Source organism: Xiphophorus maculatus, chromosome 14 (assembly GCF_002775205.1).
Source record: "Xiphophorus maculatus strain JP 163 A chromosome 14, X_maculatus-5.0-male, whole genome shotgun sequence".
NCBI lineage: Eukaryota > Metazoa > Chordata > Actinopteri > Cyprinodontiformes > Poeciliidae > Xiphophorus > Xiphophorus maculatus.
Window position 1 is genome coordinate 13,652,833 of NC_036456.1, and position 14,593 is coordinate 13,667,425.

A 14,593-nucleotide genomic window follows, 5' to 3' on the forward strand; every position below is an offset into this window, starting at 1 on the left:
AGCCGCTGTTGTTGTGGTTGGAGCCGCTGTGGTTGTGGTTGTGGCTGCTGTGGTTGTTGTTGGAGCCGCTGTCGTTGTGGTTGGAGCAGCTGTAGTTGTAGTTGGAGCTTCTGTTGTTGTAGTTGGAGCAGCTGTGGTTGTGGTTGTAGCTACTGTGGTTGTGGTTGTAGCTGCTGTGGTTGTGGTTGGAGCCGCTGTGTTTGTGGTTGGAGCATCTGTGGTTGTAGTTGTTGCTGCTGTGGTTATGGTTGGAGCCTCTGTTGTTGTAGTTGGAGCAGCTGTGGTTGTGGTTGTAGCTGCTGTGGTTGTGGTTGTAGCTGCTGTGGTTGTAGTTGTAGATGCTGTTGTTGTGGTTGGAGTCGCTGTGGTTGTTGTTGGAGCCACTGTGGTTGTAGTTATTGCTGCTGTGGTAGTGGTTGGAGCCGTTGTGGTTGGAGCCGCTGTGGTTGTGTTTGGAGAAGCTGTGGTTGTAGTTGGAGCAGCTGTGGTTGTGGTTGGAGCAGCTGTCGTTGTGGTTGTAGCTGCTGTGGTTGTAGTTGTAGCTGCTGTGGTTGTGGTTGGAGCCGCTGTGGTTGTTGTTGGAGCCACTGTGGTTGTAGTTGTTGCTGCTGTGGTACTGGTTGGAGCCGTTGTGGTTGGAGCAGCTGTGGTTGTAGTTGTAGCTGCTGTGGTTGTGGTTGGAGCAGCTGTGGTTGTGGTTGGAGCCTCTGTTGTTGTAGTTGGAGCAGCTGTGGTTGTGGTTGGAGAGGCTGTGGTTGTTATTGGACCAGCTGTGGTTGTTGTTGGAGCCACTGTGGTTGTGGTTGTAGCTACTGTGGTTGTGGTTGTAGCTGCTGTGGTTGTGGTTGGAGCAGCTGTGGTTGTGGTTGTAGCTACTGTGGTTGTTGTTGGAGCAGCTGTGGTTGTTGTTGGAGCAGCTGTGGTTGTGGTTGGACCCGCTGTGGTTGTGGTTGGAGCCGCTGTGGTTGTGGTTGTGGCTGCTGTGGTTGTTGTTGGAGCCGCTGTGGTTGTGGTTGGAGCAGCTGTAGTTGTAGTTGGAGCCTCTGTTGTTGTAGTTGGAGCAGCTGTGGTTGTGGTTGTAGCTACTGTGGTTGTGGTTGTAGCTGCGGTGGTTGTGGTTGGAGCCGCTGTGGTTGTGGTTGGAGCATCTGTGGTTGTAGTTGGAGCAGCTGTGGTTGTGGTTGGAGCAGCTGTCGTTGTTGTTGGAGCCGCTGTGGTTGTAGTTGTAGCTGCTGTGGTTGTGGTTGTAGCTGCTGTGGTTGTAGTTGTAGCTGCTGTGGTTGTGGTTGGAGCCGCTGTGGTTGTTGTTGGAGCCACTGTGGTTGTAGTTGTTGCTGCTGTTGTAGTGGTTGGAGCCGTTGTGGTTGGAGCCGCTGTGGTTGTGGTTGTAGCTGCTGTGGTTGTAGTTGTAGCTGCTGTGGTTGTGGTTGGAGCCGCTGTGGATGTGGTAGGAGCAGCTGTTGTTGTGGTTGGAGCAGCTGTGGTTGTGGTTTGAGCCGCTGTGGTTGTGGTTAGTGCAGCTGTGGTTGTGGTTGGAGCCGCTGTTGTTGTGGTTGTAGCCGCTGTGTTTGTGGTTGGAGCAGCTGTGGTTGTGGTTGCTGTAGCTGTGGTTGTGGTTGGAGCAGCTGTGGTTGTGGTTGGAGCAACTGTGGTTGTTGTTGGAGCAGCTGTTGTTGTGGTTGGAGCAGCTGTGGTTGTGGTTGGAGCAGCTGTGGTTGTAGTTGGTGTAGCTGTGGTTGTGGTTGCTGTAGGTGTGGTTGTGGTTGGAGCTGTTGTTGTTGTGGTTGGAGCAGCTGTGGTTGTGGTTGGTGTAGCTGTGGTTGTGGTTGGAGCTGCTGTTGTTGTGGTTGGAGCCTCTGTGGTTGTGGTTGGAGCTGCTGTTGTTGTGGTTGGAGCAGCTGTGGTTGTGGTTGGAGCAGTTGTTGTTGTGGTTGGAGCCGCTGTGGTTGTGGTTAGTGCAGCTGTGGTTGTGGTTGGAGCCGCTGTGGTTGTGGTTGGAGCCGCTGTGGTTGTGGTTGGAGCCGATGTGGTTGTGGTTGGTGCAGCCGTTGTTGTGGTTGGAGCAGCCGTTGTTGTGGTTGGAGCCGCTGTGGTTGTGGTTGGAGCCGCTGTGGTTGTGGTGGGACCACCTGTGGTTGTGGTTGGTGTAGCTGTGGTTGTTGTTGGTGTATCTGTGGTTGTGGTTGGAGCTGCTGTTGTTGTGGTTGGAGCAGCTGTGGTTGTGGTTGGAGCTGCTGTGGTTGTGGTTGGAGCTGCTGTTGTTGTGGTTGGAGCAGCTGTGGTTGTGGTTGGAGCAGCTGTTGTTGTGGTCGGAGCCTCTGTGGTTGTGGTTGGAGCTGCTGTTGTTGTGGTCGGTGCAGCTGTGGTTGTGGTTGGAGCCGCTGTGGTTGTGGTTAGTGCAGCTGTGGTTGTGGTTGGAGCAGCTGTGGTTGTGGTTGGAGCAGCTGTGGTTGTAGTTGGTGTAGCTGTGGTTGTGGTTGCTGTAGGTGTGGTTGTGGTTGGAGCTGCTGTTGTTGTGGTTGGAGCAGCTGTGGTTGTGGTTGGTGTAGCTGTGTTTGTGGTTGCAGCTGCTGTTGTTGTGGTTGGAGCCTCTGTGGTTGTGGTTGGAGCTGCTGTTGTTGTGGTTGGAGCAGCTGTGGTTGAGGTTGGAGCAGTTGTTGTTGTGGTTGGAGCCGCTGTGGTTGTGGTTAGTGCAGCTGTGGTTGTAGTTGGAGCCGCTGTGGTTGTGGTTGGAGCCAATGTGGTTGTGGTTGGTGCAGCTGTTGTTGTGGTTGGAGCAGCCGTTGTTGTGGTTGGAGCCGCTGTGGTTGTGGTTAGTGCAGCTGTGGTTGTGGTTGGAGCCGCTGTGGTTGTGGTGGGAGCACCTGTGGTTGTGCTTGGTGTAGCTGTGGTTGTTGTTGGTGTATCTGTGGTTGTGGTTGGAGCTGCTGTTGTTGTGGTTGGAGCAGCTGTGGTTGTGGTTGGAGCTGCTGTTGTTGTGGTTGGTGCAGCTGTGGTTGTGGTTGGAGCCGCTGTGGTTGTGGTTAGTGCAGCTGTGGTTGTGGTTGGAGCAGCTGTGGTTGTGGTTGGAGCAACTGTGGTTGTGGTTGGAGCAGCTGTTGTTGTGGTTGGAGCAGCTGTGGTTGTGGTTGGAGCAGCTGTGGTTGTAGTTGGTGTAGCTGTGGTTGTGGTTGCTGTAGGTGTGGTTGTGGTTGGAGCTGCTGTTGTTGTGGTTGGAGCAGCTGTGGTTGTGGTTGGAGCCTCTGTGGTTGTGGTTGGAGCTGCTGTTGTTGTGGTTGGAGCAGCTGTGGTTGTGGTTGGAGCAGCTGTTGTTGTGGTTGGAGCCGCTGTGGTTGTGGTTAGTGCAGCTGTGGTTGGAGCCGCTGTGGTTGTAGTGGGAGCTGCTGTGGTTGTGGTTGGTGTAGCTGTGGTTGTGGTTGGAGCTGCTGTTGTTGTGGTTGGAGCAGCTGTTATTGTGGTTGGAACAGCTGTTGTTGTGGTCGGAGCCTCTGTGGTTGTGGTTGGAGCTGCTGTTGTTGTGGTTGGTGCAGCTGTGGTTGTGGTTGGAGCCGCTGTGGTTGTGGTCAGTGCAGCTGTGGTTGTGGTTGGAGCAGCTGTGGTTGTGGTTGGAGCAACTCTGGTTGTGGTTGGAGCAGCTGTTGTTGTGGTTGGAGCAGCTGTGGTTGTGGTTGGAGCAGCTGTGGTTGTAGTTGGTGTAGCTGTGGTAGTGGTTGCTGTAGGTGTGGTTGTGGTTGGAGCTGCTGTTGTTGTGGTTGGAGCAGCTGTGGTTGTGGTTGGAGCCTCTGTGGTTGTGGTTGGAGCTGCTGTTGTTGTGGTTGGAGCAGCTGTGGTTGTGGTTGGAGCAGCTGTTGTTGTGGTTGGAGCCGCTGTGGTTGTGGTTAGTGCAGCTGTGGTTGTGGTTGGAGCCGCTGTGGTTGTAGTGGGAGCAGCTGTGGTTGTGGTTGGTGTAGCTGTGGTTGTGGTTGGTGTAGCTGTGGTTGTGGTTGGAGTTGCTGTTGTTGTGGTTGGAGCAGCTGTGGTTGTGGTTGGTGTAGCTGTGGTTGTGGTTGGAGCTGCTGTGGTTGTGGTTGGAGCCACTGTGGTTGTGGTTGGAGCAGCTGTTGTTGTGGTTGGAGCCTCTGTGGTTGTGGTTGGAGCTGCTGTTGTTGTGGTTGGTGCAGCTGTGGTTGTGGTTGGAGCCGCTGTGGTTGTGGTTGGAGCAGCTGTTGTTGTGGTTGGTGCAGCTGTGGTTGTGGTTGGAGCCGCTGTGGTTGTGGTTGGAGCCGCTGTGGTTGTGGTTGGAGCAGCTGTGGTTGTGGTTGGTGTAGCTGTGGTTGTGGTTGGAGCAGCTGTTGTTGTGGTTGGAGCCTCTGTGGTTGTGGTTGGAGCTGCTGTTGTTGTGGTTGGTGCAGCTGTGGTTGTGGTTGGAGCCGCTGTGGTTGTGGTTGGAGCAGCTGTTGTTGTGCTTGGTGTAGCTGTGGTTGTGGTTGGAGCAGCTGTGGTTGTGGTTGGTGTAGCTGTGGTTGTGGTTGGTGTAGCTGTGGTTGTGGTTGGAGCTGCTGTGGTTGTGGTTGGAGCAGCTGTGGTTGATGACTGTGCAGTCGTCAGCGTTGTACTTGCTGTCGGTTGGAATTTGTTGGTAAAGTTTTTTATTATATTAAACTGTTATTTTACAGTTTCATATTTACACAAATCTTTTAAGTTTTTCCTTTGTGAACTTACCATTTAGCATTAGTAGTATCATCAAGATTCCTTTAAGTCCCATTTTCAATCTTTGTCCTAAAAAAGTTAACACAACACCTGTAAATTTACAGACAAGAGTTACTTCCACCAACTAAATAGATAAATTGAATCTCCTTTAAAACAGCCATTTTAAAAACATAAAAAAAGAACTTAATTGATAGTTATTTAGGTTAATTGTAAATAATAAATTATAACTAAGTTGTATAAATTGTAAATAATCAATTGTAATAAATAATGAACTGTTCAAGTAAAGATAAACACATTAAAGCAACCAACAACTTTCCTCACAAGAAGACAAAGAAAAATATTCAACACAATTTGTGAGTTTCTTACAGTCGATCCTCAAACAATTATCAAAACAGGAAACACATCAAATTGATTTATTGATTTTCAACTTCTTCTTATTAGTTTTTTAAAGGTTTTTAACAAAAAACACTGTTCTTTAACTACTTGAAATTAAAATAAGCTGTACATATTTCCATTTTGTTGTAGTTAAAAAATCTTTTATTAGAATTTTTTTTAAAAAGAATTAATGTGTTAACTAAACGTGTGTTAATGTTTCATTTAAAGTTTTGCCAAGGTATTCTGTAGATTATATTTTGTCATCAAAATTTAGTTTTTAAATTGTTTTGACATATTTTAATCTAGCTAAAAGTCTGATTAAACTTCCCAGTCACCATTTTATCACAATATTGGCAAACTTACATATTTAGTAAGCTTGCCAATATTAAAGACACATAAATACGCGTAAAAGTCCAGTCATTTATTCCAATTCACATTTGCATAAAAAAGAAATGTATTTCTGACTCTATCAGTGTTTTTTACTTCTCTGTCAATGTATAGGAAATTTATTAGCAAAAGCACGTCACACAGCAGGCTTTTTTGTTTTTAAATTTTGTCTTTTAGGGGGATGAACGGAGGAGGACATAGTCATTTTAAACAATGACAGTGAGAACCTTAAACACAAATCACATCAACATAATTTTTTAAAAGAAAATCTAAAACCTTAATTTTTCATACACATGTAAATTACAAAACCTGGCATTATTAGACTAAGGAATGTACTTACCCAAAGCAGTGGCTGGTTTAAAAAGTTCCTCTAACCCTCTCTTGCTTCTCCTCTAACTCTTGATCAACCAGTCTGCTGCTGAACCTTATATATTACCCTTATCTATTGCACCTTATCTATTGCAAGTATGACGCAGGTTAAAAAATTCATTTTTGAACTGTTGTTGGTGTCAGAGGAATGAAAACAACTCGCAAAGGTGATTTGGTTTGCATTCCTATTGTCCTCTCATTCCGTCAAAGTGAACAAACCAGACGCCATTATCTTGTTTTGTGTATGCAAAATGGTGCCTTCTAAACCTTCTAATAGAAGAGGGTTTCATAGTTACATAAGGCATTGTACTGAATGACTTGGTCGTTTCAGTAATTTACAGTTTAATTTGCCCCACAAGTTCTTTTTTTTTTTTAAAGAAATTTGTATGTCTCTTTTTTTTAGCACAGATGCTATGAAATCTACATTCTATAAAGCTGAACAGACTGTTTTGTACAAAGGTTTACGTTATAAAGTGTCTGATGTATTTAAAAACTAACTCAGACAAAAATGCCTGTAGACAGACCTATTGTTAAAGATGAATAGCTTTTAAACTGCATGTGTGTTTTTGTGAGTAGTATTCACAAGAGCAAGAATGCAAAGGTGTGGCTGCGACATTATGTTTGTCTCACTTCGAACACTTCATTGTTACAAATAGCATTAAGCTATTAGACATTAAGACATCAGCATTAAGACATCATGTTTAGTTTTTTTAAACACTATAAAATTTGTTTATATATTGGCTCAAACTTGTTAAATGGAATAAACTTTATATTTAACAAAGAATTACGTTGTAGATCAACTTCTTGCAATCCTGGAATATATTTTAGAATGCGCATAAGAGTATGGCAATAAAATGTACCGCAATAGTCGAAGATGTTTCTGTTGTAGATGTTGTTCAAGTTTAAAACAAAAGTTTTTGCTACATTATTTTATTTTATTTTGAGCTATTGCAGTTTTAAACCAGCTGGTTTAAAAAGAAACAAAAAGTTCACTGTTCAAAAAGTCCTAAATTTTACATTTTCCACATTATTGGAAGAGTTACACAAACCATTTAACGACAAGTCAAAGCACAAATAAGGAAGTGAATGAATAAAATTTCATAAAGATATTATTTTTCCCAACATTTAAGATAACATGTATACATATGCCTCATGTAGTTAAGATATGTGTGGTGGTTAAAATATAATAATAATAATAATAGTAACAGTAATTGTGATAAATATATGTTTAGTGGTAGCAACAAACATTTATATCTACTTGTTTTCTCTAATACTAATATGAAAAATTTTACCAGTAATATCCGGTACACTTTAAATCCAAAACCATACAAATTTACATACCAAATCTTTGATTTCAAATGTGTCCAAATGTTATCAATAAGTATTTTTTATTTAAGAACGTAATAACATAGAACTTGCTATTGGGAAATCTCTTCATCCGGATATATAAATAGCAGCAAAACTGGCCAAACCACCACAAACATGCAGGAAGGAAGATCATAAAACAAGATAACAGCTTGCTTACGTTAACATCAACTGAGAAATGAAGCCTAGGCGCAAATTCAAACTGGAAGACTCTTTTATCCCCACTGAAGCGACCTGCCCACAATCGCCGACCTATCAACGCCGGACCAAGCCACGTCACGTCCAATCATCGACCAAGTCCCAGCTGATAAGGACCTTCATTCATGGTGTCCTTCGCTCTCCAGCCGAGCTGTTCTGTCTGTTAGTAAACTCTTCTAATTGTCTTCTTATCTCCGTCTGAGTCTCTCCAGATTGAATTCTATAAATACACAAGTTTGTTTTCATTGTTGGTATTAGAGATTTACATTGTATTTGCTTGAGTGCGTGAACGACGTCAGCAGCAAACAAAGGATTCCTTTGGTCAGAAAAAGCTGAGAAAAAGGTGTCATTTCCTATTGGACGCCTTCATGACGATTTTAAAATGACTTAGATAAAAAAACAGCACAACTGAAAGAGTCTTTTATTTGACATTGGAAGATTTAAATTAACTTTTTGAAAACATTGTTTTTTTTTCTCTCACAGTTTGACTTTACATCAGACTAAACTCTAACCAGGTACGAAAAGAATTCTTCATTCGTTTTCAATTCAGTTAGTGCCAGAACATTTATAAAGACATTTTCTAATGATCATTTTTATTACTTCATTTAAATTCATTTAAATTCCAAGAAGGAATGATTAAAATAAAAGCATGTCTTTGGAAATGCTTTATGTGATTTGTAATTTCCTTTAAAAAATAAACAGAAAATAAAAAGCGAGATAAATTTTTAAAATTTAAATCAGACATCAGATTTAGTATGAAAAAAATCTGAGATTTTATTTTTCAGCTCTGTCACTCAGCCCAATGAGTAACTGCTCAGTGGTGTATTTATTGCTCAGAATAGAATAGAAGCAATACTTTTACATATTAATTTCTTTATTGGAAACAGCTACATTGCATTTTATACCCTTTAACACATCTTTCACCCTAAAGATAAATATTGCAATAATCTCATATGAATGTAATTTAATGTTCATATTGTATATAATTAAATTTCTTCATTAGTTACACGGAAATAAGCTTGCATAACACTTAAGAGCATACTGAATACAGAACCAATCGATCTCATTGATATGTTTATATTGAAAAGAAAAACAAAATAATCACAAAGGTTTCAGACGTTCTACATTTCTTTTATCCCACAACATTCATTTATAGAGGATTCTGGCATAAATTGTGTCACCCACTCATCAGTCATTCAGGCAATTCCTTCATTAGTATTTCAAATATATGTATATATAAATAATGAACACAATAATTAAACTTTGTATAAGAATAAAGTGCAGTTACTTTGAGAGAAAAAGTTTTAAATCCTACATCACTTCTTTAGACAACATAAATAACTCTCTCAATAGACGCAGGCAGTACACAAGTTGTTTTCTTCATAGACTGGATCCAGGATTTTGCTGCCAAAGTAACAATATCCTACTAACATCTTCACAAGTAGTACAAATAATAAATGTGGTTTTACCAGCATTTCAGTTTTTGACTGATGATTTGCTGAAACATGCTTGGAAAATGTTGACTAATTATATCTCTTAAACAAAATGCCCTCTCATGATGTCTTGGGTGGTTTCCACTTAGAATAATTTTTAAGCAGATCATCCACTAGAAATTAGCAGAGATGTTAGTGTTGGCTTGACAGCATCCATGACAACAGGACCATGCAGAAAGCCATGATGAGACTGATCTTGTGGCTTACTCCACTTGACACTTCTGTAAACATTGAGAAAGCAAAACACGACGTCAACAAAATGTTTGATAATAAAACGGTTTTTAAATGTATTTTATGATTTTTGTTTATGTAGATAATTATCTTGATATCTGAATTTATTGTAGCTTACGTGTGCCATCGACGAAAATACTAGCAGCATCAATGGTGAAGGCAGTGATGTTTGAAGCCGCCTTGACCAAAACTTGTGCAATTTCGGAGCCAGTAGGAGCAGATGCAGATACAAATCGAAGCTCCATTTCATTGATGATTGAGCCGCTTCTGTACAACAGAAAACATATGATGTGAGTTGAAAGAATTAAAAAAAATTTTTTTAGAATATTGTAAACGAATTACCTGAAAGACTTCACTGTTAGATCACTGAATGAAGAAAATGATTGCTTGTAGAATGGTTCAAGCTGAAGAAAGAAGAAAGTTTGAATCAAATCTCGATGCTAAGAGTGTAAATAAACAATGCTCAATGTGTAAATAACACAACTAAACAAAGTTGTGTCATTTAGAACATTGTGGAAATTATTCATACCAAACATACAGAACAAGAAATATATTTAAGTAGAATCTCAATAAAAATGTACATTTATTTTTTGACAAAAAAAAAAGTCTTGCCACATTGCTTAACAAGTGTAGAAAATATGTTGTGATCATTTGGCTGTTACAAATTTCAAAGAAAATTACTCACAGTTGACTTTAAAAGTGCAGCTCGGTTTTTAAATGCTGTTGAGGTCGAGTCGAGTAAATCAGCTGTAAAGGTCTCTCCGGGAGACCTAAAGGTCAGCTGCCTTACTGTTTGCACCACAGTTGTGGTTTTTGTTGTAATGGTTGTAACTGCTGCAGTTGTTGCTTTACTGGCAGTTGACGTTCCAGGTTTTGTTGTTGCCACTCCGGTAGTGATGTTTGCAGCAGTTTCATTAGTTGTAGTTGTTGCATTGCTGGCAGTTGATGTTCCAGGTGTTGTTGTTGCCACTCCGGTAGTGATGTTTGCAGCAGTTTCATTAGTTGCAGTTGTTGCATTGCTGGCAGTTGACGTTCCAGGTGTTGTTGTTGCCACTCCGGTAGTGATGTTTGCAGCAGTTCCATTAGTTGTAGTTGTTGTATTTTGCAAAACTACTGGGGCTGAAGTTGCAGGTACACCTGCCAAACAAAGACAAGCATTGAAAGCAACATATTAGTGTGCAGAAAAACAACCAAAAAGTGAAATGTAAAATTGATCATTTTTCTTTACCATTACAATACATGAACTAATACTTATTTGGTAAAGTGAAAGCAATAAGTAATCAACTTAATATTTATCACAATAAAAATAAACTATGTAGTTAGTGGTTTTTTTTTTTTTAATCAGTCTGTGCATATTTTGGTCATTGAATTTTCTTTTTAGTTACTAATGTGCTGACAAATAAAGACAGGAATTGCTTGATTTATTGTTTTAAAATTAACCTGAAAGTCAACTGCTTTTTCTTTATGGTGATAAAAATAACAATGAATGAAATAATTGTTTTTAAATCATATTTTAAAAGATAATTAGCGATGACAAAGATTCTCAAAATTTCTCACTCTGCTTGGAAGTTTTCCAGTCATGTTCCACTGGGAGGTTAGCTTGGTAAAAACCAGTCCCCTGTTCTGTACTCACTTCATACAGAAGGCCTGCTCCCCCGGCTATAGAGTAATGATCGTTTACAGGAAGTGTGGATTGTGTTCAAGTTTGAAACCGCTGGCAAAGATGTAGTTCCCTACTCCCCAGGAAGCTTCACTGAGCTGGCTCATTACATGGCCAATCGTTAGCGACTCTGTAAAGTCAAATCCAATCTTTTCAAACATCAGCAAAATCCACAACTCCTGCAATCAATAATTTCTCAGTAACCCAGGGTCCAGACCCTTTGTATGGAGCAAAGTGTAAAACAAGGGGCTTGTTTTACCAGGTGTCTTGGAAAATAAAACTTTCGCCTATTTACTGGGAAGAATGAACTGATAATGAAGGTTTCTGAGCAGGTGTTATACTTATGGAACTGATAACGGAGGTTTCAGGGAAGATGTTTTTCTCTTCCTTGTCCAACCGAAACTCCTTTGAACCGGGTTTGATTTAGGGACAGAGGTACCAATTAACCAGAGATGAGAGAAACTTAGAGAAGATCCTACAGGAGAGAGATGGGTGGAAGGCACCGTGTACGTGACTGACAAGATATAAAAGGAGAATTGTATGAATCATCTGCCTAATTACAAAATTAGAGATACTTAGTGTCTTGCTACTCCGCAGAGAATTAGGATAATTAGAAATATAATTATGAAGTAAAATTACTTGAGTAACCTTAAATATATGGCTTTATGTGTTTCAAACACTTTGTTCTTACTTATTATTTGAATGGAATTCACGTCGAATGTGACATTCAAAGTGATGTTGGGGTTATTCACAGCCTCCTTCAGTGTTGCTTGAACATCTTCAGCCTTTGGGATTGTCTCAGCTGGTGTGGTTTTATTGAACTCTACGCCAACCTCTGCTTGAGTACCATTCATTCGAAATCTGGTGAAGGCTGGTCTGAAAAAAGAGATCAACACTCAAACTGATTTCAAATATTAAAATTCTATGTATGTGGTGGAAATAATAAATTATGTGTAATATGTCTTTCAGATTATTTTGTTCCTAGTTGGTCATTACCACTATAAATGTAAATAAAACATACAAGTAGATGAACTTGACTAATAAAGTCAAAAGCTTACATACTTGAAGGAAACGATAAAACTCCGGATGAAGAGAATTCCATATCTTGACCTGTAGATGATATCATACTGTAGAAGAGAAAACATGTTAAAATTCATTGTAAAATAATCCTCAGATTAAACAATTTAAATAATAAAGGATTTTGAATGGACCACTCACCACTGCTATCACTTTTACTTCAAGAGCTTTGAACTGCACACTACTTCTGTTATTTAGCTCTTCAACAAATGGTTCAACCACAGTTGCTGCAACAACAAACACTGGAGGAGGAGCTTGAGTTGTTGTTGTTGTAGTCGTCACAAGAGTAGTTAGTGTTGTTGGAGTAGTCTTTGGTTTGGTTGGAGCAGCTGTTGTTGTAGTTGTAGCTGCTGTAGTTGTAGTTGAAGCAGTTGTTATTGTTGTTGGAGCTACTGTAGTTGTGGTTGTTGCATTGCTGGCAGTTGACGTTACAGGTGTTGTTGTTGCTACTCCGGTAGTGATGTTTGCAGTAGTTTCATTAGTTGTAGTTGTTGTATTTTGCAAAACTACTGGGGCTGAAGTTGCAGGTACACCTGCCAAACAAAGACAAGCATTGAAAGTAACATATTAGTGTGCAGAAAAACAACAAAAAAGTGAAATGTAAAATTGATCATTTTTCTTTACCATTACAATACATGAACTAATACTTATTTGGTGGAGTGAAAGCAATAAGTAATCAACTTAATATTTATCACAATAAAAATAAACTATGTAGTTAGTGTTTTTTTGTTTTTTTTTAATCAGTCTGTGCATATTTTGGTCATTGAATTTTCTTTAGAGTTACTAATGTGCTGACAAATAAAGACAGGAATTGCTTGATTTATTGTTTTAAAATTAACCTGAAAGTCAACTGCTTTTTCTTTATGGTGATAAAAATAACAATGAATGAAATAATTGTTTTTAAATCATATTTTAAAAGATAATTAGCGATGACAAAGATTCTCAAAATTTCTCACTCTGCTTGGAAGTTTTCCAGTCATGTTCCACTGGGAGGTTAGCTTGGTAAAAACCAGTCCCCTGTTCTGTACTCACTTCATACAGAAGGCCTGCTCCCCCGGCTATAGAGTAATGATCGTTTACAGGAAGTGTGGATTGTGTTCAAGTTCGAAACCGCTGGCAAAGATGTAGTTCCCTACTCCCCAGGAAGCTTCACTGAGCTGGCTCATTACATGGCCAATCGTTAGCGACTCTGTAAAGTCAAATCCAATCTTTTCAAACATCAGCAAAATCCACAACTCCTGCAATCAATAATTTCTCAGTAACCCAGGGTCCAGACCCTTTGTATGGAGCAAAGTGTAAAACAAGGGGCTTGTTTTACCAGGTGTCTTGGAAAATAAAACTTTCGCTTATTTACTGGGAAGAATGAACTGATAATGAAGGTTTCTGAGCAGGCGTTATACTTATGGAACTGATAACGGAGGTTTCAGGGAAGATGTTTTTTTCTTCCTTGTCCAACCAAAACTTCTTTGAACCGGGTTTGATTTAGGGACAGAGGTACCAATTAACCAGAGATGAGAGAAACTTAGAGAAGATCCTACAGGAGAGAGATGGGTGGAAGGCACCGTGTACGTGACTGATAAGATATAAAAGGAGAATTGTATGAATCATCTGCCTAATTACAAAATTAGAGATACTTAGTGTCATGCTACTCCGCAGAGAATTAGGATAATTAGAAATATAATTATGGAGTAAAATTACTTGAGTAACCTTAAATATATGGCTTTATGTGTTTCAAACACTTTGTTCTTACTTATTATTTGAATGGAATTCACGTCGAATGTGACATTCAAAGTGGAGTTGGGGTTATTCACAGCCTCCTTCAGTGTTGCTTGAACATCTTCAGCCTTTGGGATTGTCTCAGCTGGTGTGGTTTTATTGAACTCTACGCCAACCTCTGCTTGAGTACCATTCATTCGAAATCTGGTGAAGGCTGGTCTGAAAAAAAAGATCAACACTCAAACTGATTTCAAATATTAAAATTCTATGTTTGTGGTGGAAATAATAAATTATGTGTAATATGTCTTTCAGATTATGTTATTCCTAGTTGGTCATTACCACTATAAACGTAAATAAAACATACAAGTAGATGAACTTGACTAATAAAGTCAAAAGCTAACATACTTGAAGGAAATGATAAAACTCCGGATGAAGAGAATTCCATATCTTGCGCTGTAGATGATATCATACTGTAGAACAGAAAACATGTTAAAATTCATTGTAAAATAATCCTCAGATTAAACAATTTAAATAATAAAGGATTTTGAATGAACCACTCACCACTGCTATCACTTTTACTTCAAGTGCTTTGAACTGCACACTCTGTCTGTCATTTAGCTCTTCAACAAATGGTTCAACCACAGTTGCTGCAACAACAAACACTGGAGGAGGAGCTTGAGTTGTTGTTGTTGTAGTCGTCACAAGAGTAGTTGGTGTTGTTGGAGTAGTCTTTGGTTTGGTGGGAGCAGCTGTTGTTGTAGTTGTAGCTGCTGCAGTTGTAGTTGAAGCAGTTGTTATTGTGGTTGGCGCTACTGTTGTTGTGGTTGTAGCTGCTGTAGTTGTAGTGGAAGCAGTTGTAATTGTTGTTGGAGCTATTGTTGTTGTGGTTGTAGGTGCTGTAGTTGTAGTTGAAGCAGTTGTTATTGTTGTTAGAGCTACTGTTGTTGTGGTTGTAGGTGCTGTAGTTGTAGTTGAAGCAGTTGTTGTTGTTGGAGCTACTGTTGTTGTGGTTGTAGGTGCTGTAGTTGTAGTT

At 40.3% G+C, this 14,593-nt stretch overlaps 2 protein-coding genes across 2 annotated transcripts; both read right to left on the reverse strand.

The window, feature by feature from the left end:
• Positions 1-1,302: 1,302 nt before the first annotated feature.
• LOC111610809 (mucin-5AC-like) lies at positions 1,303-2,115 on the reverse strand (the record flags this gene model as incomplete). Its single annotated transcript, XM_023345757.1, has 1 exon — positions 1,303-2,115. A coding segment is annotated over one exon (813 nt), but the record flags the coding sequence as incomplete, so codon positions are not given.
• Positions 2,116-8,239: 6,124 nt separating this feature from the next.
• Positions 8,240-14,457, reverse strand: LOC111610808 (integumentary mucin C.1-like). The gene is made up of 10 exons (XM_023345756.1): positions 14,122-14,457; positions 13,966-14,030; positions 13,595-13,779; positions 11,986-12,377; positions 11,830-11,894; positions 11,459-11,643; positions 9,793-10,244; positions 9,450-9,511; positions 9,226-9,374; positions 8,240-9,097 (listed from the first exon to the last, which is right to left on the reverse strand). Exons 3-10 carry the CDS (start codon positions 13,755-13,757, stop codon positions 9,009-9,011), a joined length of 1,557 nt encoding a protein of 518 aa, XP_023201524.1. The 5' UTR covers positions 13,758-13,779; positions 13,966-14,030; positions 14,122-14,457; the 3' UTR covers positions 8,240-9,008.
• Positions 14,458-14,593: the final 136 nt, after the last annotated feature.

Coding starts and splice junctions, on each gene's coding strand:
- LOC111610808 (XM_023345756.1), bottom strand. CDS start 13,757: ATGAATGGTACTCAAGCAGAGGTTGGCGTAGAGTTCAATAAAACCACA. Junction 12,378..13,594: donor GAATTCCATTCAAATAATAA/GTAAGAACAAAG, acceptor TTTGTTTGGCAG/GTGTACCTGCAACTTCAGCC. Junction 9,375..9,449: donor CTAACAGTGAAGTCTTTCAG/GTAATTCGTTTA, acceptor TCTGTTGTACAG/AAGCGGCTCAATCATCAATG.